Raw genomic sequence first — 25,599 nt, 5'->3', positions numbered from 1 at the left:
ATACCTCAAGATCATAAAAGCCGTCTATGAAACACCCACAGCGAATATGATTCTCAATGGGGAAAAACTGAGAGCTTTCCCCCTAAGGTCAGAAACATGACAGGGATGTCCACTATCACCACTGCTAGTCAACATACTATTAGAAGTCCTAGCCACAGCAATCAGACAACAAAAAGAAATAAAAGGCATCTGAATCAGCAAAGAAGAAGTCAAACTCTCACTCTTTGCAGATGATAGGTTACTTTACGTGGAAAACCCAAAAGACTCCACCCCAACACTGCTAGAACTCCTACAGGAATTCAGTAAAGTGGCAGGATATAAAATCAATGCACAGAAATCAGTGGCATCCCTATACACCAACAACAAGAGAAGAGAAATTAAGGAGTTGATCCCATTTACAACTGCACCCAAAACCATAAGACACTTAGGAATAAATCTATCCAAAGAGACAAAGAATCCATACTCAGAAAACTATAAAATACTCATGAAAGACATTGAGGAATACAGAAAGAAATGGAAAAACATTCCATGCTCATGGGTTGGAAGAACAAATATGGTGAAGATGTCAATGCTACCTAGAGCAATCTACACATTCAATGCAATCCCTATCAAAACACCATCCACTTTTTTCAAAGAAATGGAACAAATAAATCTAAAATTTGTATGGAACCAGAAAAGACCCCAAATAGCCAGAGGAATGTTGAAAAAGAAAAGCAAAGCTGGCGGCATCACAATTCCGGACTCCCAGCTCTATTACAAAGCTGTCATCATCAAGACAGTATGGTACTGGCACAAAAACAGACACATAGATCAATGGAACAGAATCGAGAGCCCAGAAATGGACCCTCAACTCTATGGTCAACTACGCTTCGACAAAGCAGGAAGGAATGTCCAATGGAAAAAAGACAGTCTCTTCAACAAATGGTGTTGGGAAAATTGGACAGCCACCTGCAGAAGAATGAAACTGGACCATGTCCTTACACCACACACAAAAATAGACTCCAAATGGTTGAAAGACCTAAACGTGAGACAGGAGTCCATCAAAATCCTAAAGGAGAACACAGGCAGGAACCTCTTCGACCTCAGCCGCAGCAACTTCTTCCTAGAAACATCACCAAAGGCAAGGGAAGCAAGGGCAAAAATGAACTATTGGGACTTCATCAAGATCTTTTGCACAGCAAAAGAAACAGTCAACAAAACCAAAAGACAACCAACAGAATGGGAGAAGATATTTGAAATGACATATCAGATAAAGGGCCAGTATCCAAAATCTATAAAGAACTTATCAAACTCAACACCCAAAAAACAAATAATCCAATCAAGAAATGGGCAGAAGACATGAACAGACATTTTTCCAAGAAGACATCCAAATGGCCAACAGACACATGAAAAGGTGTTCAACATCACTCGGCATCAGGGAAATCCAAATCAAAACCTCCATGAGATACCACCTCACACCCGTCAGAATGGCTAAAATTAACAAGTCAGGAAACGACAGATGTTGGCGGGGATGTGGAGAAAGGGGAACCCTCCTACACTGTTGGTGGGAATGCAAGCTGGTGCAACCCCTCTGGAAAACAGTATGCAGGTTCCTCAAACAGTGAAAAGAGAGCTACCATACGACCCAGCAATTGCACTCTTGGGTATTTACCACAAAGATACAAATGTAGGGATCCGAAGGGGTACATGCACCCCAATGTTTATAGCAGCAATGTCCACAATAGCCAAACTGTGGAAGGAGCCAAGATGTCCAATGACAGATGAATGGATAAAGAAGAGGTGGTATATATACACAATGGAATATTATGCAGCCATCAAAAGGAATGAGATCTTGCCATTTGCAACGACGTGGATGGAACTGGAGGGTGTTATGCTGAGTGAAATAAGTCAATCAGAGAAAGACATGTATCATATGACCTCCCTGATATGAGGAATTCTTAGTCTCAGGAAACAAAATGAGGGTTGCTGGAGTGGTGGGGGGTGGGAGGGATGGGGTGGCTGGGTGATAGACACTGGGGAGGGTATGTGCTATGGTGAGCGCTGTGAATTGTGCAAGACTGTTGAATCACAGATCTGTACTTCTGAAACAATAATGCAACATATGTTAAGAAAAAAGAAAAAGAAGAAGATAGCAGGAGGGGAAGAATGAAGGGGAGTAAGTCGGAGGGGGAGATGAACCATGAGAGACGATGGACTCTGAAAAACAAACTGAGGGTTCTAGAGGTGAGGAGGGTGGGGGGATGGGTTAGCCTGGTGATGGGTATTAAAGAGGGCACATTCTGCGTGGAGCACTGAGTGTTATGCACAAACAATGAATCATGGAACACTACAACAAGAACTAATGATGTAATGTATGGTGATTAACATAACAATAAAAAATTTAAAAAAATACTGGTGCAACAACTACTCTTAAGGATCTCGATATTATCTTTTACATTCTTTTAAGTATGTAGCATGAGACAAGGCCTGATACATAATACAATGTAAAACAGTATGTGATGCAGGGCAAAGTTGGTTTGAACACTTAGCCCGTGATTTAAGATCCCCCAGGGAAGCAACTGTTCTACCCCAAATGACAATAATTTATGTATCTAATGCTCTCAAGGAAAAAAAGAAGTATCATTATTGTTTTGCAATTAGTTAAAAACACTTTAAAATGAAGTATATTATTACAACAGTGGGGGTAGAAACAGAACAAATCAGTCTACTAATTGCCTACATTTGATTCTTCTTGATTCCAGTTATATTCCTATTTGACTCTGTCTGTGACACTGGTGAGTGGATGATTATGTCATCTACAAAAGAAGAAAATGGCCTCAGTGCACAAGAAATCTCTCAAGGGCTTTTAAAAATTTCAACAGCTGAATCCTTCCTGCCTTATGCCTACACTCATTGCAAAAGCATCACAACTGGTCACCCAGCCACCAGGCCCTCTCCAGGCCATCACTTCCACCACATGAGCTGTTGGAGTGACATTTTTTTTTAAGTCCCAAACTGACTGTGTTGCCTCACTACTTGGAAACCTTCCCAGGAATCCGTCTGGCTGGATCACGTGGCCTTTATTTCCACTCGGCGCCCTTCATATGGTTTTACTGCATGTCCATCTTCCCAGCCTAGTTTTCCAAAAGGCAGCACTCAAATCCTGTGACTCTTTTAACTCAGGGCTGGGCAAACTGTCTGTCATACAGCAGGCAATTAAAGAAGCTGAAGGAAGGAATAAGAACTCAACTTAGGGACTGTCTTAGCTTCAAAGGAAGGGAAATAAAATTAAGTTTTATTTTATAAATAAATATGTTAACATCCAGAAGGTGTCAGAGTCATTTGGTGAGTAGGTTGATTCACTCTAAGCACTTGTACTATTGACTGGGCATTGATGACAAAAAAAATCAGCAAGCACTATAATGTTTTTAAGTGTTATTGATGATTCAATACTACAAAATATTTCTCCGTCAATCACAAAACTAATTTAACTGTCAGCCACGCAGGGCCAGATGTCAAAAACATGTGTTAAAAGGCCCTAATATGCCATGATCTACTTGATTAACAACTAACTTGCAGAAATTCCAACAATGTGTTCTTGTTTTAGTCTTATTTGCATTGGCAAGTGTTTCTTGTGCACTCATCTGGCTCTGCACAGGTCTAATCTATTTGTGCTTTATCACTGAGCAGGAACTGAATTACAGCGGCCTCCGGCTCTGCTATCTGCCTTTCTCAACTGCTTATCTGCTATGTGGCTACAGCAAGGCTTGGCGAGACCAGCTTTATAAATACTATGGGTTCTGTCTCTTGAGCTTCTGTGTGTCAATCCTAGAACTAAGTCATACTCAATCTTAACTTGCTATGTGGCATTATTTTTTGCACTGTGAATAAGTATATAAATTCTTAGAAACTAAAAGGAATAACACACTCCCCAGAAGGTCATAATTCAAGTAGAATGGTGAATAGTGCCTAATAGGTTCTATTCATCAGCCAAATGACAGCAAATAATTAGATGTTCTTATGAGTCCATGATTTTTAATCATTTTATTTTTTGTACCATATCTTGTTCCAGGGGATCTGTTCAATTAAATGTGATAAAACTGGAACTTGTGAGGGAACGGCCATTAAAGGCGATTGGGATGCTGTCAAAAGTACAATTATCAGAAGGTTTGAGTTTCAGTCCCATTCCATCACCCGTGAGCTGAGTGGCCTTGGGATAGTCCAGGGGAGGCAACAAAGTCCCAACATAGGGCCAACTTAGACAAATTAGAAGTGGCTTCCTGGAGCACTGGGTTGAGAAGTTAGCATGCACCATGGTCTATCCATGACATCCACGTAGCACACAGAAATGGGGAATAGTGCTGCATCTGTCCAAAATTTTCATTTCTGGGCAAGTCATTTCACCTCACTAAGGCCATTTCCCATCTTTAAAATGGAAGAGCATAGGTTTGGTGTTTCTCAAAGTATGGTCATTTAATCACTCATCAGAATCACTGGGCATACTTTTAAAAATCACAGGTTCCTTGGCCCCACAGCAAAGCAACTGATTCAGCATCACTAGGAAATGGCACCCAGGTGTTTGTATTTTAAGAAGCTCCCTAGATTATAAGATTATTTGGATACACACAAAAGTTTGATACTGGAGTAAATACTTAAAAGCAATCTATTATTCTTTGTCCCATGATGAAGAACCTTGCCGGTTCCTATCCAATGTTTCTGTCTGCGCTTTTCAAATACACTAACATTCTGATTTTGTCACCTTTTGAAAATTCCCTTCAAATAAATTGATCTGTGTTTACTTTTATTCTTCATTACTATGAAAGGCTAAAAGTCAGATGCAAATAAGGTTTGAAAACTAACAGCTCATAGGCCAAAGCTGGCCTACCTCACATTTGGCTTGAGCATAATACTTTAAAACCTGAACTTGAATGGTTTGAGGTAGGTCAAGGATTCTGCAGCTTGCCACAGTTGCCAGCAGTCCCTACTGCCTCACACCAAACCCACTTCCCTCATTTTTGTTCTCTGCCTGGCTCTTCAAGATATCTAACTACTCAACTCCTCATCTATTGCCTAATTCAGATTCCAGGTGCCTGAGATTGTGGATCAGCAAACTGAATAATTATTATCAAGGTAGTTCCAAAGAGAACGGAACTTAGAGGTCAGCTAATTTAAATGGCATTTTGAAAATAATGTACTAAGAGAAGAGGCTTGCCCCACGTGATGCAACTCTCAAGTGGTGGCATGAGTATGAGGGGGGGCAGACTCCCACAGACCTCAACCTTCCTTCGCAGTCGTCCCCTCATTCTCAAAGGAAGTGCTTAAATAAAAGGAACAGCTTCAGATTTGGGGATTGTTTGGGGATTTAAACTAGAATAAATCAAATCTTAATAGGGCCAGGGGAAAAAAAATGATAAAATCCTGCCAAGAATCCATGACATGGAAAAATTATATGGTATATGTTTACTTCTGTAAAGTTGCAGAAAGAAATTGAGAGGTAGTAATGGAATGACATCATATCACTCAAAAACTGCAAACAGGATACATACTAATTAATAGCTTTTGAACCAACAGTCCCTCATTCAAATTTTTACAAACAAAATTACTACATAGAGTTTTGGTAATAAATTCTTAAAAATTTAAAAAAAAAGAGTATTTTCCCTGAAGAATCATCTTATTTATTCTTTTATGTTTTCAAGTAAAATCTTGTATCTTTATAATTTAATATTAAAGTTATAATGTTATAATTTCTATCTAGCCATAGAATTACAGCTCTTCCTTTTAGCATCTCTATTTTCTTATGTAGTACAATGGTTCTCAGACTAGAGTAAACATCACAATGACTGGATGTTCACTCCAGGAACTTGCTAAAGTGCAGAATCCCAAGCCCTCTCAAAGTTCTGATTTACTAGGTATAGATGGTGCCTAATAATTCAGATTTTCAACAGGCACCTCCTGGTGATTCTGGCGTAGAAGTCAAAGAAGCCTTCTTTAAGATACATTGCTTAAAAAAAAAAAAAAAATCTGTGGGCCATTTAATCTAATGCCTTCCATTCCACAAATCTGAGGTTCTGGGAAAGAGAGTTACTTGCCAAGGTCATCCAGTTAGTGGCAGGGCTGGGACTAGCTCCTTCCTCAGTCTCCTTCCACTTGACTTCATTACTACAGTTTATAGACTATGATAATGGGGAATACAGGAGACAGGCAGTCTAGCTCCCAAGTCCACATCCTTCACTACAGTGTAATACAGCTTCTCAGGAAGCCGAACTCCCAGAAGAAGAGGAATTAAATCTGCAGAAAGTAAAGAACATTCTAGGCTAGGTAACAGTGTGTGCAAAGGGTCTGAGAAAGGAGGGAGCATGGCAGACTTGAAGATCTAGGCCAGCATAGCTAGAATACAGAGAATGAGGGAAGAGAGATGGGGGGTGAGGCTGGGCAAGAAGGAAGGAAAGAAAAAAGAGGAAGGTAGAGGGAGGGAGGGAGGGAAGAAGAACAAGAAGGAGGAAGGGAAAGAGGGTGAGAGGATGGGAAGGAAAGAGGAGTAAAAAAGCAGGCAGAGAGGCAGCTGACCGGATGCAAGCCAGACCGGATGAAGGGATGGAATGTATGTGCCAGGTTAAGGATTTCAATTTTTATCATCCTAAGAACAGTAACAAGCTAGTGAAGGTTTTTAAGCAGGGCCAAATGTGATGTGATCAGGTGTGCATTTCAAGGCTTTCCTGGCTTATTTAATGTGCCAGGTATACTGAGGAGGGCTAACATGGGAGTGGGAGGTCCAGCTGGAACAGAGGGTAGTGTGAGCACATGGAGAAAAGCGGGCATATTTAAATGCCTTTAGATCATCTCCTCCTCACCATGCTTCCCTAAATCCTGACACCCCCATTTTTCAGCCCAAGCTCACCTTTTCTGACAAAGCCTCTTCGAGTGTTGCTAGCGCAGTATCCGTATTACTGGAATCCGTCTGCAAGGACTTTACTCTGTCTTTCAGATTGGTTAGTTGTTTGTCTTTATCTCTAAGCTGTTCTTGCAAGTTTTCAATCTGAAAATAAAGATCACCATATTTAATGCATATCTTATTACAGATCCAAGGCCAAGATTCCTGAAGTGGACATGTTTTTAAAAAATAGACCCCAGGCTATGGACATTGTCAGCATTGAGGTTACACTGACTTAGAATCAAGGCCATTTTGATAAGACCTCATCCTCATCTTTCCCTGTAATTCAACTTTGTATTTAAATGGAGGTAGTCTGCTCAATAGAGATGAGCAGACTACCTCCTTCCATACTGATGGAAGCCCTTCAGACATGTAAGCATTGCTACTTCTACCTATTTCTGTCCTTCCAACCAGATTAGTCCACAATCTAATCATTGTACAGTGAATCAGAGAAATACATATGCAGGATTTTTTCATTCAATGAAAAGACAAGTATTGGGTGCCCATTCTGCATCAAGTACCATATCAATATATGGCAGAACCTATGTAGTCATTCACTCACTCCTTTATTCAGTATTAAACTTCGTGATATGCCAAATGTTGTCAAGTGGCTGTTTCAAAGTAACCACATGAAAAGCCAAGTAGGTTATCATCAGTAGACTGTTAATGGGAAGAACTTGTGATATAAATCAAATGTAACAAGTACTAAACACTCCATTTGGCAACTAAGTCATGTGCTGGCAACCAACCAGCCACTTTTATCCACTATCTGCAGCCTGAAATAAACACGCCAAAAAGCTGATTATAACGCCTGCCCATGAGCAGCAGCAAGGACCTTTCCCGGGCATTGCATAAATTATCATTCATGTTTTTATTCTCTGCTTTCAAACCATGTATTTCTTATCTCAGGATTAAAAAAAGCCCACTGTACAAACAATTTATTCGTATTAAGGGTTTTAAAGTGACAAGTAAAAAAAGCAGTACAACTCTAAGATAAGTCCATTCAAAATATTTGTATTCTGCACCCAGGCTTTCGCAGGAAATCATTCCAAATGCATGTTTAACAATGTGTGACTTAAACAAATTTTTGGATTATTTGATTCATTTAGCATAAATCTGGAATGCAACACAAATAATGACAGCAGTCAAAGCAACAACGAGAGGAGAAGAGGGTGACAGTGGAGGTGACAGTGGTAACAGCAGGAAAATAGCTCTGAATGCAAAAACAAAGACCCTGCTGACCCTCAACTGGCAGGACATGGGACTTGGCTAATTTTTCCAATGGCTACAAGGGATTTGAACTAATAGAGATGGACTTTTTCCCTTTCCTTCCTTCCTTCCTTCCTTCCTTCCTTCTTCCTTCTTTCCTTTCTTTTTCCCACCAATGCCTCTTTTTAATAAGACATGTTTTCTGCCTTGAGACAGACATCCTGGAACTCAAGTTATAGTCAAATAATTAGGCTTCTCCTTCATCAAAAATGCAGTGTATTCCTGCCCACCTACCACTGTGAGAATTCACTGTACCTCCATGGAAAACACAGGAATTCAAAAGGCATAATCATCTGCAGTCAAAACAAAGGTTTTCTCCATTCCAGACAAGTGTTCCTGTGGTTACACAACACCATAAATAAATAGATGGCTAAACAAGAATATGGATGGTTACATATCAGAATGATACTCATTATATAAAAGAAGCCAACAGCTGAGAGGACTGAGAGAGCACACAAGAGAGTGTGTGCTATTATTGCGAGTACACCCACACCCATGGATACATATATGTACACGAATATGTGTAAATCCCTGGTGGTTCCAAGCAAACTGATTAGGCCTCCCTGTCACCCTGGGAGACAGTGCCCTGGACAGGACAGAGGATACGTTCTCTCAGGGCATCAGCCCTGGGGCAGTGATAGGAACTGATTTCAAGGGACTTTGGGCACTGGAAACAGAGGCTAAAGAAGACTGACCAGGAGCCTGTGAGAGACTCCTTGGGGCCTCCCCAAATCACCGAGAGGACTGAAGAAGTTTAGGGCCAGGGTTCTACCAGTATGCAGGTAATATAACACTTGGTATTTTCTGGTTTTCTGATAGTTGCCATCCTAATGGATATGAGATGGTGTTCCCTTATAGTTTTGATTTTAATTTCCCTCATGACTAATGATGTTGAGTGATCTTTTCATGTGCTTACTAGCCATCTGTATATCTTCTTTTCTTTTCTTTTCTTTTCTTGTTATGTTAATAACCACCCCAAAACTGCTAGAACTCATACAGGAATTCAGTAAAGTGGCAGGATATAAAATCAATGCACAGAAATCAGTGGCATTCCCATACACCAATAACAAGACAGAAGAAAGAGAAATTAAGGAGTTGATCCCATTTACAACTGCACCCAAAACCATAAGATACCTAAGAATAAATCTAACCAAAGAGGCAAAGAATCCGTACTCAGAAAACTATTAAAATACTCATGAAAGAAACTGAGAAAGACACAAAGAAATGGAAAAACGTTCCATGCTCATGGATTGGAAGAACAAATATTGTGAAAATGTCAATGCTACCTAGAGCAATCTACACATTTAATGCAATCCCTATCAAAATACCATCTACTTTTTTCAAAGAAATGGAACAAATAATCCTAAAATTTGTATGGAACCAGAAAAGACCCTGAATAGACAGAGGAATATTGAAAAAGAAAAACAAAGCTGGTAGCATCACAATTCCAGACTTCAAGCTCTATTACAAAGCTGTAATCATCTGTATATCTTCTTGAGAGAAAGGCCTATTCAAGCCATTTGCCCATTTTTGAATCACATTGTTTGATTTGTTGTTGTTGTTGAGCTTTAGGAATTCTTTATATATTCTGCATATTAATTGCTTGTCACATATACAATTTATAAATATTTTCTCCAATTCTGTGGCTTGCCTTTTTACTCTGCTGATACTCTTTTGATGTGTAAATTCCCCCATTAATACTGCTTTCTCTACATTCCATAAGTTTTGGTACATTTCACTTCTTTTGTTTTCATTCACCTTTAAGTATTTTTTCATTTCTTTTGTGATTTGTTTTGATCCATTCATTTTTTAAAAGTGTGTTGTTTAATTTCCATGAATTTGCAAAATTTCCAGTTTTTCTGTTACTGATTTCTAACTTCATCCTTTTGTGGTTAGAGAAGATACTTTCTATGATATCCATCTTTTTTTTTTTAAGATTTTATTTATTTGACAGAGAGAGACACAGTGAGAGAGGGAACACAAGCAGGGGGAGTAGGAGAGGAAGAAGCAGGCTTCCCCGCGGAGCAGGGAGCCCAATGTGGGACTCGATCCCAGGACCCTGGGATCATGACCTGAGCTGAAGGCAGACACTTAATGACTGAGCCACCCAGGCGCCCCTCTATGATATCCATCTTTTAAAATCTATTGAGACATAATGTGTGGGTTATCATATGGTCTAGCCTGGGGAATGTTCCATGTGCACTTAAGAAGAATGCACATGCTCTTATTGTTGGATAGAGTGTTCTGAATATGTCTATTAGATCTTATTGATTTATTTTGTTGTTTAAATCCTCTATTGCCCTACTTATCTTCTCTCTGATTATTTTATCACTGAAAGTGGAGTGCAGACATATCCAACTATTATTGCAAAACTATCTGATTCCTCTTTCAGTTCTGTCAGTTTTTGCTTCACATATTTTGATGGTATGGCATTACGTTCACAAATGCCTGTAATTGTCCAAAATCTATAAAGAACTTATCAAACTCAACACCCAAAGAACAAATAATCCAATCAAGAAATGGGCAGAAGACATGAACAGACATTTCTCCAAAGAAGACATCCAAATGGCCAACAGGCACATGAAAAAGTGCTCAACATCGCTCGGCATCAGGGAAATCCAAATCAAAACCTCAATGAGATACCACCTCACACCCGTCAGAATGGCTAAAATTAACAAGTCAGGGAACGACAGATGTTGGCGGGGATGTGGAGAAAGGGGAATCCTCCTACACTGTTGGTGGGAATGCAAGCTGGTGCAACCACTCTGGAAAACGGTATGGAGGTTCCTCAAACAGTTGAAATTAGAGCTACCGTTCGATCCAGCAATTGCACTACTGGGTATTTACCACAAAGATACAAATGTAGGGACCCGAAGGGGTACATGTACCCCAATGCTTATAGCAGCAATGTCCACAATAGCCAAACTGTGGAAAGAGCCAAGATGCCCATCGACAAATGAATGGATAAAGAAGAGGTGGTATATATACACAATGGAATATTATGCAGCCATCAAAAGGAATGGGATCTTGCCATTTGCAACGACGTGGATGGAACTGGAGGGTGTTATGCTGAGTGAAATAAGTCAATCAGAGAAAGACATGTATCACATGACCTCACTGATATGAGGAATTCTTAATCTCAGGAAACAAACTGAGTGTTACTGGAGTGGTTGGGGGTGGGAGGGATGGGGTGGCTGGGTGATAGACATTGGGGAGGGTATGTGCTACGGTGAGCGCTGTGAATTGTGCAAGACTGTTGAATCACAGATCTGTACTTCTGAAACAAATAACGCAACATATTTTAAGAAAAAAGAAAAAGAAGAAGATAACAGGAGAGGAAGAAAAGGGGAGTATGTCAGAGGGGGAGACGAACCATGAGAGATGATGGACTCTGAAAAACAAACTGAGGGTTCTAGAGGGGAGGGGGGTAGGGGGATGGCTTAGCCTGGTGATGGGTATTGAGGAGGGCACGTTCTGCATGGAGCACTGGGTGTTATGAACAAACAATGAATCATGGAACACTGCATCAAAAACTAATGATGTAATATATGGTGATTAACATAACAATAAAAAAATTTTTAAAAAATGCCTGTAATTGTCATATCTTCTAGTATTGAAACTTTCATTAATTTGTAAGGCCTTTATTTGTCTATTGTAAACTTTTCTGACTTAAAGTCTGTTTTGTCTCTTTCGGTTATTCCTTGCATTGAACATATTTCTCCATCCTTTCACTTTCAATCTATTTGTGTCTTTGGATCTAAAGTGAATCTCTTATAAATAGCGTATAGTTGGATCATGGTGCGGGTGGTGGGGAGGGGTTGTTTGTTTTCTTGTTTCTAGTCCACTCTGCCAATCTCTGTCTTTCAATTAGAGTTTAATCCATTTACATTTAAAGTAATTACTGAAAAGGAGAAACTTATATCTGTCATTTTGCTATTTATTTCTGTATACCTTATAATGTTTTTGTTCCTCATTTCCTGTGTTACTATCTTCTTTTGTACTTAGTTGATTTTTTGTAGTGAAATGATTAAATTCTATATTCATTTTGTGTGTGTGTGTATATTCTACAGCTATTTTCTTTGTGGTTAACATGGGGATTACTTGTAACATCCTAAATTTGTAACACTTAATTTTAACACTTTGAATTTATACCAGCTTAGCTTCAATAACATACAAAAATTCTGCTCTTTTACAGCTCCATCTCCACTCCTTTCGGTTGCTGATGTCATAAAATTCTATCTTTATACACTGTGAGTTCCCAAACACAAGTAATAAGTCTTTTAAATGCATTAGCCTCTTACCTAATGTAGAAAATGAAACATGGAGTTACAAACCAAAGTTACAATAATACTAGTTTTTAGACTAATAATTTTTGTAAATATATTAGTCTCTTAGGTCATGTAGAAAACAGAAAATGGAATTACAAACCATTATTACAATAATACTAGCTTTTATAATTGCCTGCATACTTACCTTTATTGAACTATTTATTTCTTCACATGGCTTTGGGTTACAATCTAGTGTCTTTTCATTTCACCCTACATGACTCCTTTAAGCATTTCTTGTAGCACAGCTCTAGTGGTAACAAACTCCTAAGCTTTTATTTATCTGGGAGTATCTTAATTTTTCCCTCACTCTTTTGTTTAATTTTTTATTTAAATTCAATTTAGTGTAATAATACATATAGTGTATTATTAGTTTCAGGGGTAGAATTTAGTGATTCATCAGTTGCATATAACATCCAGTGCTCACTACATCAAGTGCCCTCCTTAATGCCCATCACCTAATTACCCCATCACCCCAAACAACCCCCTCCAGATACCTTCAGTTTGTTTCCTTTAGGTAAGAGCCTTTTATGGTTTGCCTTCCTCTTGAATAGTTTTGCTGGATATAGCGTTCTTGGTTGACAGAAGTTTCTGTTTTTGTTTTTTCTTTTAGCACTTTGATTATATCTACCCATTGCCTTCTGACCGCCAAAGTTTCTGATTAGAAGTCTGCTTATAATCTTAATTAGGGTCCCTTGTAAATGACAAGTCACTTCTCTCTTGATGTTTTCGAGTGTATCTCTTTGTCTCTAGTTTCAAAAGTTTGGTTATAATGGGTCTTGGTGTGGGTCTCTTTGAATTTATCTTTCTGGATGGTTATTGAGCTTCCTGGATGTTATATTCATGTCCTTAATCAAATTTGGAAAGTATCAACCATTATTTCTTCAAATATTCCCTTTGCCTCTTTCTCTCTCTTCTCTTTCTGGGACTCTCTTAATATGTGTGTTGGTCCATTGTCATGATGTCCCACAGGCCTCTCAGGTTCTATTTACTTTTCTTCAATCTTATTTATTTTTCTTTCAAGTTCATTCATTCTTTCTTCTGGCTTCTCAAAGTTGCCTTTCAATCCTTCTAGTGAATTTTTCCTTTCAGTTATTGTACTTTTCAGCTCCAGAATTTCCTTTTGCTTTCTTTTGAGTTTTCTATCTTTTTATTGATATTTCCATTTTGCTCATACATTATTTTCTTTACTTCCCACGCATCTCCCTTTTGTTCTTTGAGCACCTTTAAGAGTGTTGTTTTAAAATCTTTGTCTAGTAGATCTGTCATCAAGGCTTCTCAGGGCCAGTTTCTGTCGATTATTTTTTCCTTTGATTAGACCATACTTTACTACTTTCTGTATGACTTGTGATTTTTGATGTTGAACACTGGATGTGGTAACTCTGGAAATCAGATTCTCCCCATTTCCCAAGGTTTGTTGGGGTTTTTTTGTTTTTGTTTTTTGTTTTGTTTTGTTTTGTTTTGTTTTACTGTTTTTATTGTTTGGGGTTTGTTGTCGTTGTTGTTGTTATTGTCGTTGATTTTGTAGGCTATCTCTGTGCCAAAGATCAGTCTGAGGTATAAATATATAAGGTCTTTTTAAGTCTTTTCTGAGCCCATGTCTTTTCCCAGGTATGTGTCATCATTTTCTAATTTTCCTTATATCTGCAGTTGCTCATGAATGTCCTAATTTTCAATGTATGGCTCTCAAAAGAGAAAACGAATGAGGAGGAAAAGGACTGCAGTCCTTTAAGTCCCCTGCAAGTCAGTTCAGCAGAGAAGGGGCTTGCACCAATGTGGAGAGGGGCAACCACAATGGCTGCTGACTCTGACTGCACCTCTGAGATCAGAAGCAACAATCAATGATCAGAACACAGATCCTTGATATTTGAAAGGTGGGTTTCTTTTTGTTCACTCTGGCTCCTTCAAGCTGTGTATAGGCTGCTCAAGGCACACATGTTCAGCTGCCTGCCACTTGGCTAAAGGGTGGGAAATGGTTAGCTTCCACTGTGTTAAGAGATAATATTGACCAAAATTAATGGCGTTTTATGATCTAAGCCTTCCCCTGGAAGTTGCAACCCTTCAATAGACTCCAAAGTTCCAAAATAGTTACATCAGACAGATTCTGATGGTGCAATCGTTGTCTAGATGGAGAGACAAATTCCTGGTGCCTCCAACTCCTCCATCTTCCCAGAATCCTCCTCCAGAAATACCCTTTACATAACACCAAGGAAAAGGCAAAACTGGTTGCTGGTATAGGATCCTCTAAACCATGGATTTAAGTAGAAAGATTTAGGGGCACCTGGGTGACTCAGTCAGTTAAGTGTCTGCCTTTGGCTCAGGTCATGACCCCAGGGTCCTGGGATCAAGCCCCACATTGGGCTTCCCTGCTCAATGGGGACTCTGCTTCTCCCTCTGCCTCTGCCCCTCCCCCTGCTTGTGTGCTCTCTTGCTCTTGCTCTCTCTCTCAAATAAATAAATAAAATATTTTTAAAAATAAAATAAATAAAAAGATTTAAATCAACCCATTGTATTGGGTTTCTATTACTGCATGAAATATTAGCACAAACTTTGCAGGTTAAAACAACATGAATTTATTGCCCCACAATCTGTAGATCAGAAGTCCAAGCATGATGTAATTGGTTTCTCTGCCTATGGTCTCAGAAAGCTGATATCAAAAGATCAGTCAGGCTGAGCTCTCATCTGAAACTTGGGGTCCTCTTTCAAGATCATTCAAGTTGTTGGCATCATTCAGTTCATTGCTGGCTATTGGCTAGCAGTTGCTCTCAGCAACTAGAACCTATTTTAGGTCCTTGCGACATGACCCTCTCCATCTTCAAAACTAGCAACAGAGCACTTCTTACATGTCAAATTCCCTCCTCCTTGCTTTGAATTTTTCTGACTTTTCTGTCTCTGACCTCTAGACTCAGATTTACAATGCTCACGTGATTAGTTCAAGCCCACCCAGATAATCTCCCTTTTGGTTAACTCAAGGTCAACTGAATAGCAACCTTAATTACATCTGCAAATTCCCTTTTGCATAAAATGTAATCCAAACATTGACATAACACCAGGGAGCCCATGTCATGAGGGCCATCCTAGAATTCTGGATACTATACCCATATATTTCATCTATAATAAAAACATAATAGTCTTTTAAAAGATTCCTTAAACAAAGAATTCTGCAAGAGAAATTTATCCAGATCTGAAGAATTAATTATAATGGGATGTGTGACATTTTAACATGGCATTTCTGATGCAGCCATTTTTACATGGCCTAAAGTTAAAATAAAAATAAACTTTTTAAGCTTATAAAATAGGTACTGTAAGTACCAGACCTCTTCACTACAAGCCAGGCATTGTTCTAAATACTTGGTTTTTTTTTTTAACATTTTATAATGAGATAATTGAAATTTCCATGCAGTTGTAGGAAATAGTATAAAGAGATCCCTTACACTTGTCACCCAGTTTCCTCTAGTAGTAAAAACTAGCATAACTATAGCACAGTATCACAACGTATAAACTGATGTTCATACAACCCATTGATCTTATTCAGTTATCACCATTTTTATATGCATTCATTGGTGTGTGTGTATGTGTATGTGTGTGTGTGTGTGTGTGTTTGTCTGCATCTGTCTGTATTTAGTTCTATGCAATTGTATCACATGTATAGAATCATGTGACCACCACCAAAGTCAGGATACAGAACAATTCCATCCCCCAAAAGATCCCTTGTGTTGTCCTTTTATAATTGTACCCACTTACCTCTGTCTCTGTCCCCATCTCTAGCCCCTGTCAACAATGAATCAGTCTTCCATTCTATAACCTTAACATTTCATAAATGTTACACAAACGTAGGCACACGGTATATAACATAACCTTTGGCATTGGTTTGTTTGTTTGTTTTTTCCACTCAGCATAATTCTCTGGAAGCCCATCCAAATTGTTATGTCTATCAATAATTTTTTCTCTTTTATTACTAAGTAGTAGTCCATGGTAATGGATATAGCAGCCTGTTTAACCATTTACCTGTTAAAGGATATTTGTGTTGTTTCTGGTTTGGGGCTATTACAAATAGGCTACTATGAACATTCATGTGCAAGTTTTTTCTATGAACATAAGTTTTCATTTCTCTGAGATAAATACCACCACAGTAAAATTTCTGGGTCATGGGACTTGCAATTTAGCTGTATAAGATGCCAAACTGTTCTCCAGAGTGGCTGTACCATTTTAAATTCCCACCAGCAATGTAGGAACGATCTAGTTTTCCTAGATTCCCACACACTTTGGGTGTTATCATTACTTTTTGTTTTAGTAAATCTGATAGACATCTCATTGTAGTTTTATTTTGCATTTCCCTAATGGTTAATGACTTTGAACATCTTTTCATGTGCTTATTTGCCATCTGTACATCCTCTTCAGTAAATATTCATGCCTTTCAGCCATTTTGTAATTGGATTGTTTTGGTTTTATTTTACTGTTGACTTTTCAGAGTTTTTTAAGAGTATTCTAGATACCAATCCCTTTAATATGGTTTACAATTATTTTCTCCCAGTCTGTATCTTTTCTTTTCATCCTTTAAAACAGGATGTTTCACAGAGCAGAAAGTCCAACCTAGAGATCATGCTTTTAATGTCAATTCTATGAAATCATCACTCAGCCTTAGATTCTGAAGATTTTATCCTATAGTTTTTCTAATACATTTATAGGTTCATATTTTACATTTAAGTCCATGGTTTACTTTGAGTTAATTTTTTGTATAAGATGTGAGGTTTAGGTCAATGTTCATTTTTATTGCCTATAGATGTCCAGTTGATCAAACACCATTTATTTAAAAAAAAAAAAAAAGCTGTTCTTCCTCCATTGAAATGTCTTTGCACTATTGTAAAATATCAATTAGGCATATCTGTGTGGGTATATATCTGGATTCTCTATTCTGTTCCACTCACCTATCTTTCTATCACTCCAATAATAGGAGATTGTCTTGATTACATCAGTTATATAGTAAGGGTTAATATCACCTTTTTTTTTCAAGAATGTTTTAAGTTAATCTAAGGCTTGTGCATTTCCATAAAAAAATTATAATAAGCCTGTGTATATTCACCAAAAACCCTTGGGGTTTTGAAAGAAATTTCATTAAACTTATAGCTCAATTTGGGGAGAAGTGACACCTTTAATATGTTGAGTTTTCCAAACCATGAATACAGTATATATCTCAATTTGGTTAGGTCCTCTTTGATTTTTTTCATTAACATTTTATAAATTTCAGCATACAGATCCTGTACATGTTTTGGTAAATTTATTTCTAAGTATTTCATTTTCTTTGGAGTTATTATAAATGAAATTCTGTTTTTAATTTCAGTTTCCACATATTCATTTTAGCATATAGAAATGTAATTAATTTTTGTGTGTTGATCTTATATCCTGAGATTTTACTGAACTTATTTTATGAACTCACTAGGAGGTTTTTTTTTTTTTTTTTTTTCTTTTTAAAGATACTTTGTGATTTTCTATATGGACAATCACGTCATCTGCAAAAAAGGATGGTTTTATTTTTCAATTTATTTTCTTATCACAGTGGTGAGAATTTCAGAGTACTATGTTACATCCTTGCCTTTTACCTGAATTTAAGGGAAATATATTCAGTCTTAGTAGTGAAAGACAGATGTTGGCTGCAGAATTTTTGTATATGTTCCTTACCAAGTTGAGATGGTTCTCCTCTACTGCTAACTTGCCTAGACTTTTTAATCATAAATGAGTGTTGACTTTTATAAAATGCTTTTCTATGTAAATAATATGATCACATTTTTCTTCTTTATTCTGTTCATACGGTAGATTACAATGATTGATTTTTAAATGTTAAACCAGCCTTGCATACCTGAAATAAATCCCACTTAGTCATGATATATTATTTTTATAAAATTTTGCATTTTATTTTCTAATATTTTGTTGAGGGTTTTTTATTTAAGTTCATGAGACATGGTGGTCTGTGGTTTTGGTTTTGGGGGATTTTGCATTTGTTTTTGTTTTTTTATTGTATTTTTCTGTTTTGAGTATCAAGGTCATACTAGCTTCATAAATCAGTTGAAAAATATTCTTTCTTCCCTTTTCAGGAAGAAATTGAGTATAATTCGTGTTAATTCTTTAACTGTTTGGTAAAATTCTCCAGTGAAACTATCTGGGTCTGGAAATATCTCTTGTGGGAGCTTTTAAATTAAAAGTTCCATTTATCTAATGGTTATAAGATTATTCAGGTTATGTATTTCATCTTGGTTAAGTTTTGACAGTTTGAGGTTTTTGAGGAATTGGACCATTTCTATTAAGATGTCAAATTTATGAGTATAAAGTTGTTTGTAATAGTCCTCTATCAACCCTTTTTTAAAGGTTTATTTATTTATTTTAAAGAGAAAGAGAGCACACATGCAGGTAAGTTGGGGGGAGGGGCAGAGCAAGCAGACTTCCCACTGAGCATGGAGCACAATGCAGGGCTCCATCTCAGGACCCATGAGATCATGACTTGAGCCAAAACCAGAAGTCAGATGCTTAACCAACTGAGCCATCCAGACACTCCCCTCCTCTATCAACTTTTTAATGACTACACAATCTGTAATGATATTTCTTGCTTCATTTCTGATATTGATGATTTTCATCTTCTTTCTTTTATCTTTATCAGTATTGCTGGATTTTATTGATTTTCTCTATTGTTTCCATGTTTTCAATTTTATTGATTTTTTCTCTACTATTATTCTTCCTTATACTTGCTTTGGGTTTATTTTGTTCTTCTTTTTCTGGTTTATTGAGGTAGAAAATTTGATTATTCATTTGCAACATTTCTTCTTTTCTAATGTTAACCATTTAATGCTATAAATTTCCCTCGCAGCACTGCATTAGCTGCATCCCACAAATTTTGGTATGTTGTATTTTCATTTTCATTCAGCTATATGTATATTTTTCCTTTCTGACTTCATCTTTGAGGCATGGATTATTATTCACTTAGCATCTTTGTGTTTTTTTAAGATTTTTGCATTTTTAAGTAATCTCTACACCCAACGTGGGGCTCAAACCCACAACCCCAAGATCAAGAGTCACACAATTTACCAACTGAGCCAAACAGGCACCCCTACTTAGCATCTTTGAACCATGGATTACTTGTAGATTTTCATATCCTTCTATTATTGAATTCTAGTTTGATTCCATTATGGTCATAGAACATACTGTATGAATTCAATTATTTTAAATATGTTCAGGTTTGTTTTACAACCCTGAATATGCTCTATCTTAATGAATGTTACAATGTACATTTGAAAAAAATGTATAGCTCATAATTGTTGGGTAGAGTGTTCTACAAATGTTAATTAGCTCTTGCTAGTTAATAGAGTTATTCAGTTCATCTGTTTCTTTGATAATTTTCTGTATTTAATTCTATCAATTGCTGATAGTGAGGTGTGGAAGTCCCTAGCTATAATCGTGAATTTGTCTATTTCTCTTTTCAGTTCTATCAGTTTTTATTTCATATATTTTTTTGGTGCATACACATTGAGGATCACCATGTCTTCTTGGTGGATTACTTCTTTTATTATATAATGTCTCCTATTGTTCCTACTAATTTTCTCTCCTCTGAAGTCTACCTAATCTGATATTAATGGAGCCATTTCTCCTTTTTAAAAATTAATGTTAGGAGCACCTGGGTAGCTCAGTCGGTTAAGTGTCCAACTCTTGATTTTGGCTCAGGTCATGATGTAAGATTTAGCACTGTGTTGGGTTCCATGCTAGGCATGCAGCCTGCTTAAGATTCTCTCTCTCCCTCTACCTTTGCCCCTCCACCCAACACTCTCTCTCTTGCTCTCCCTAAAAAAAACAAATAAGTTAACATGATATATCTTTTTCCATTCTTTTATTTTCAACCTACAATGTCATTGTGTTTGAAGTGAATTTCTTATAGACAGCATATAATTATTCATGGGTTTGGGGTTTTTTTTGTTTGTTTGTTTGGGGTTCTTTTGGATCCACTTGGATAACCTCTTTTAATTGGTATATTTTGGCCATTTACATAAAATAATTATTGATGCATTAGGGCTTAAGCCTGCCATTTTATTATTGGTTTTATGTTCATTTCCTCCATTTCTTTTTTGCCTTCCTGAAGGTTAATGGATAAATTTTTAGGATTCCATCTTCATTTACTCATACTATTTTTGAGTATACAGTTTTGCATATTTTCTTAGCAATTGCTGTATGTGGTACAATTTACATATGAAACATGTCATAACCTATTGATATAAATGTTTTACCACTTCAAGTGGAGTACCAAAATCGCACTTAAGGTCCTTTTACCTTCCTCACCTTTTAAATCCAATTGTCTCATTATTTCCTCTACATACACTGAGCACCCCAACAGATATTGCTATAATTTTTGCTTCAACTATCAAATATGATTTTTTAAAATTATAAGGATGAAGATAGTTTAAAATGTTTATCCATATTTTTTCCATTCCACTCTTCTTTCTTCTTTTCTGAAGTTCAAATCCTGCTGTTATCATTTCCTTGATGTTTAGAGAGAGTTTCCTTTAACCATTGTTCAAGGGTAGATGGGCTAGTGACAAATACTCTTGGTTTTCCTTTGTCTAAAAATGCCTTTATTTCCCTCTTCATTCCCAAAGGATAGTTTCACCAGATAGAGAATTTATGACTGGCAGTTTTCTTCTTTCTGTACTTGAATAATATGCCAATTCTGTCTGGCCTCCATGGTTTCAGATGAAAAATACAGTCATTTGAATTGGTATCCACCCCACCCCACCCCCAGTAAATATTGAGTACTTTCTCTCTGGTTGCTCTAAGATGTTTTTTCTTTGTCTTAGTTTTTAGAGGTTTAGTTGTGATGTGTCTTTGGGCTTATCCCATTTGGGGTTCACTCATCTTTTTAAATCTGTAGGTTTATATCTTTTGCCAAATTTGGTAAGTTTACAGCTATTACTTCTTCAAATATTTATTTAGCCCCATATTCTTCCTCATCTCTTTCTGGGGCTCTGATGATATGTTACATCTTTTGTTATAGAACCACAGTTCCCTGAGCTCTGTTCATTTATTTTCCAGTCTAGTTTTCCTCTGTTGTTCAGATTAAGTTCTATTGATCTGTCCTCAAGTTCACAGACTATCTTCTGTCATTTCCACTCTATTATGGAATCCTTCCAGTAAGGCTCTCTATATTTTCATAGGAATTTGTAATTACTTGTTCAATCAATTTTATGATAATTGCTTTAAAATTTTTGTCAGATAATTCTAATATTTGATTCATCTTTGTGTTGGCATTAGTTGTCTTCTCTCATTCAAATTGTGACTTTTCTGGTTCTTGGTATGACAAGTAATATTCTATTATATCCTGGACATTTTGAATATATGTTAGAAGATTTGTTTTGTTTTCCTTTTTATATCTTCTATTATAGCAAGCAGTCACCTTGTTTCAGTTTAGTATGTGGGTTCTGGCTGACCTCTGTGGTTTGCTGACATTGCTGCTAGGGACAGGGCAGTTCACTGCTACCAGAGACTTGGGGGCTGGGAATAGGTTGACCTGCCCTTACTCCACTGATGAAACTGCTGTGGGCAGCTTGAGCCTGCCACTGGTGGCAGGTGTGAGATGGGGAATGTGTTGGTTCAGCGGACTCTGCTAGCAATGCTATTATGGGCAGACTGGGCCAGAGCTAAGTCCCAGCTGGGCTTCCCTTTCCCAGTCCTCTGGCCAGAGAACAGGCATTTCCTTCTTCTCTTCATCCCTTCCTCCCTCTTTCATTCCAATCTCTTTCTCTTCCTTCATCCTTCCTTCTTTTCATCTATTTTGTCTTGGCAGTCCAGGGTTATAGGGCTCTCCACATCCCAGGCAGGGATATATGAAGAATAAGAACAAAACCCAGGGAACTCATCATGGTGTTCTTCAACTCCTGAGGCCCCTACCCAATCCTCCTTCTTCTTTCCCAACTTTCAGGGTTCTTTTATGATTGTCTGTTGAATTATTTCCAGACAATCTAAATTAAGTTGTATTTAGAGAGAAGGAGAAGGGAAATGTGAGTTTATGCTATCTTGTCCCAAAACTGGAAGCTAACAAACACTTTTTAGAAAGGGATTGTTTAATTTGCTCTTCAAAATCCCATCATGGATTTAAAATGAAAAGAAGCAAACAAATTTGTTAAGGTAATGAAAAGAAGCAAAACAAACTTGTTAAGGTGACCCAAACAACTAGTGGTGAAGGGGGAATTCATATTCAAACTGTCCAACTCGGGCCCCAGCCCTGCTTCTGCCTCCCCATGGCTACCCCAAAAGCCTTTAGAACAGTAACTCTCAGCCCCCTTCCTGCACTGTGACACCTAGGGATCGGTTCCGACCAAATGATAGACGGAAGGGAGCCAGAAGCTGGCTGGGTAGTTGATTAGTCTCCAAACCTGACTCCTCCATTTGAGATTCATTCCCAAGTGGCATGAAGCTACACAGCAAGTAAATTCAAACAAACTCAAGCAAACTCACTGTGTTGGTAAATACTCTCTTGGCCAAAATGCCAAACACAAAGTGAAGAAAAGGATTCACATGATACCATTAACAAATGCATTTTTTTATCATGGAGCTCGCACACAGTAGGTCCTCAGTAAATTGACTGTAACAAAAATGAACCAGCCCTTTAAATACTGGATGAGGCTTGGCTCAAACTACCTCCCACTAGACAGTGTTTCTGAGAACAAACAACCATATTATGACACCCTGTGGAATATTTGAGATACTGCATGCTGCAATTCTACCACAGTCCAAATTCAAATGGACAGAGGCAAAGCAGGAAAGAAAACAGCTCCCCAAAATGCATAATCAATATTAAAGGTCTAGAATGCTTTTTAATCATCAGCAGTCTGACCCCAAAGGATAAGCACTCTAAAATAAAAGTGCCTGCTTCCCATGCTTGGTGCTTATCTGAATTCCAGAGCACTTATATGATTTCCTTTCCTTTAAAACTAATTTTAAAATGTGATCCAAACCCTAACCAAGACAGCATGTTCCCAAATAGTATGGAATTTTGTGTAATTTTTCCTTTAGACATAAAATGAATAGGCAGCAAATTTAAAACATCCCCAAATTGTTCTAAAATGGAACATCCAGAAACTGTCCAATGATAAAATGACAGGCAAGGTCCAAGGGAGCGTCTAGAAATTCTCATGATGTAAAAATATTAATAAATGATCACTATGGACAAGATCTCGATGGTTTGCTGATCATGGCTAAATCTACTGAGAGGATGGCAGGGTGGTTAAGAGGTCTGGAGCCTTCTAAACAGAAAAAACTTCTAATACTGTGCAAACTCATTTCTGCTGAATGTAGTAATAGTCAGAAAGAAGATTTTACTTTTATTTTCCACGTTAAAAAAAAAACCTGAAAACCCATCAAATTTAGAATCAAAATATTCCAATGTTTTAATATTTTGTACTCCCCCAAATAAAAGAAAAAGCAAAGCATAAACAAGGGAATCGTCATATGTAGCAAAAGTACATTTGCACAAATATTGAACAGGAAATAATTAAGAATTTTTTATGACACTAATTTTATCTGAAAGTCATAGCTATATACATGATATAGCTTTTGTATCAAGTTCCCACCATGCATATACCTTTCATATTTATGGACTTTTTTATTTATTCAAATAGTAGCGGACATCAGAAAAATTAGTCTGCTTCTTGGAACACACAAAACATTCATAGGAAACAGGAATTAAAAAGGAAATAATGGGACAAATAAAAAAACATTTTATAAAATCTTTAAAGCCTCATGAAAACCATATATAGGTGATTCTGATTCTGAGAAAGACACAACAGATCTTCCACAGATTTCCGTTTATGCATTTTCTTTTAATACTTATAGATTCATTTTCCACTACACAACAGATCTTCCGTAGATTTCCGTTTATGCATTTTCTTTTAATACTTATAGATTCATTTTCCACTATCTAACTCTGTTCTAAACCTAAAATTTAGTTAGCAAGATACTACCTGCCTTTCATGCTTGCTTTGTTGCTTTTTAATTCCTAGGCTGCAATTCAACTGCAACTTAACTTTAAATTTTAAGTGTATCATATAATCTTTGGCTATTTAAATAATGAATATTTTAGTAATTAAAAATTGCCATTAAGATCACAAAAAAAAAATCATTAAACTCTTTGGGATAAAAGTCTTTTCCTGTCCACACACTGTCAATAAACAAAGTGCTAATCTTGCCACTTTTTTGGCCACTGTCTCAGGAATGCTTCTTAAGTACTCAAAGGATTAAATTAAATCTCACCTGCAGACAGGCTTTTCAATTCAGCCGAAACCCTAGTTCTCAAAGGAAAATTACTTTCATCATCCTAAGGTAAAACCAAAGGTTCTATCCTCTGGAATTTGCAAGAAAATAGCAGCATCAAAGAAAACAATTCACTTCAAGAGAGTTTGTTCTTCAAGACTCTGTCTAAACGAATTATTTCAGAGAGAATTCGTTTTAGGAAATATTTTCTCAAGGTCATTCTAAGAGAGCCATAAAATTGTGTCATTTAAATTACTTCAAGTTGATGTCTTTTCACAATTTTGACTGTCTTCTTGGGGTTTTAGGAAGCTATTTTTTTTAAAGAATTATTTTATTTATAGTCCTTGTTTTGAATTCTAAATTTGGCTTATGGTCTTTTGTTTTTTTAAGAGATTATATAATTTTATGAGCTAAACATTTGAAACCCATGAAGGGAATAAAAAAGATTTATTTCTTTTGAGTTCAAAAATGAAATAACAGAAGAAACTGAATTTGAAATTAAAAGTATGTATGCATTTGGGAAAAAATGACAGCACTCTACCTAGTACTCAAGCACCTATTTTCCAACTTAAAGTATTCTATCTACGTTCTTTAATTTAATTTAAGAAATACTTAATAGGATAAAATAATCACAGTGCAGAAAATTTCCTCCTCAGAAGAGGTAGCATTTCAAAAAGTTCCCCACCATGTTGTTATAAGAGCCACCGAGGGGAGGATTAGGCTGCGGTTCATTTTTGGACTCTTGCATCTACTTCCTAAATAAACAAATCCTGGCTCTTTCTCCCCAAATCAAATACAAACCCAGAGGAA

The 25,599-nt window shown here is 37.1% G+C and overlaps 1 protein-coding gene across 2 annotated transcripts in view; it reads right to left on the bottom strand.

The window, feature by feature from the left end:
- The window catches only part of ERC2 (ELKS/RAB6-interacting/CAST family member 2), a 936,802-nt gene that overhangs the window by 512,234 nt on the left and 398,969 nt on the right, over window positions 1-25,599 (bottom strand). For both annotated transcript variants that reach the window (XM_088022015.1, XM_088022017.1), the window contains one exon: window positions 6,878-7,015. In XM_088022015.1, the coding sequence (XP_087878141.1) occupies window positions 6,878-7,015 (138 nt within the window). The remainder of the gene's footprint in view (window positions 1-6,877; window positions 7,016-25,599) is intronic.

Source organism: Eumetopias jubatus, unplaced genomic scaffold (assembly GCF_037043125.1).
Source record: "Eumetopias jubatus isolate StellerSeaLion01/CBP00866 unplaced genomic scaffold, mEumJub1_p1.0 scaffold_1, whole genome shotgun sequence".
NCBI classification, from domain to species: Eukaryota; Metazoa; Chordata; class Mammalia; order Carnivora; family Otariidae; genus Eumetopias; species Eumetopias jubatus.
Note: the sequence above shows the minus strand (reverse complement) of the source record. Positions and strands in the feature narration are given on the sequence as shown.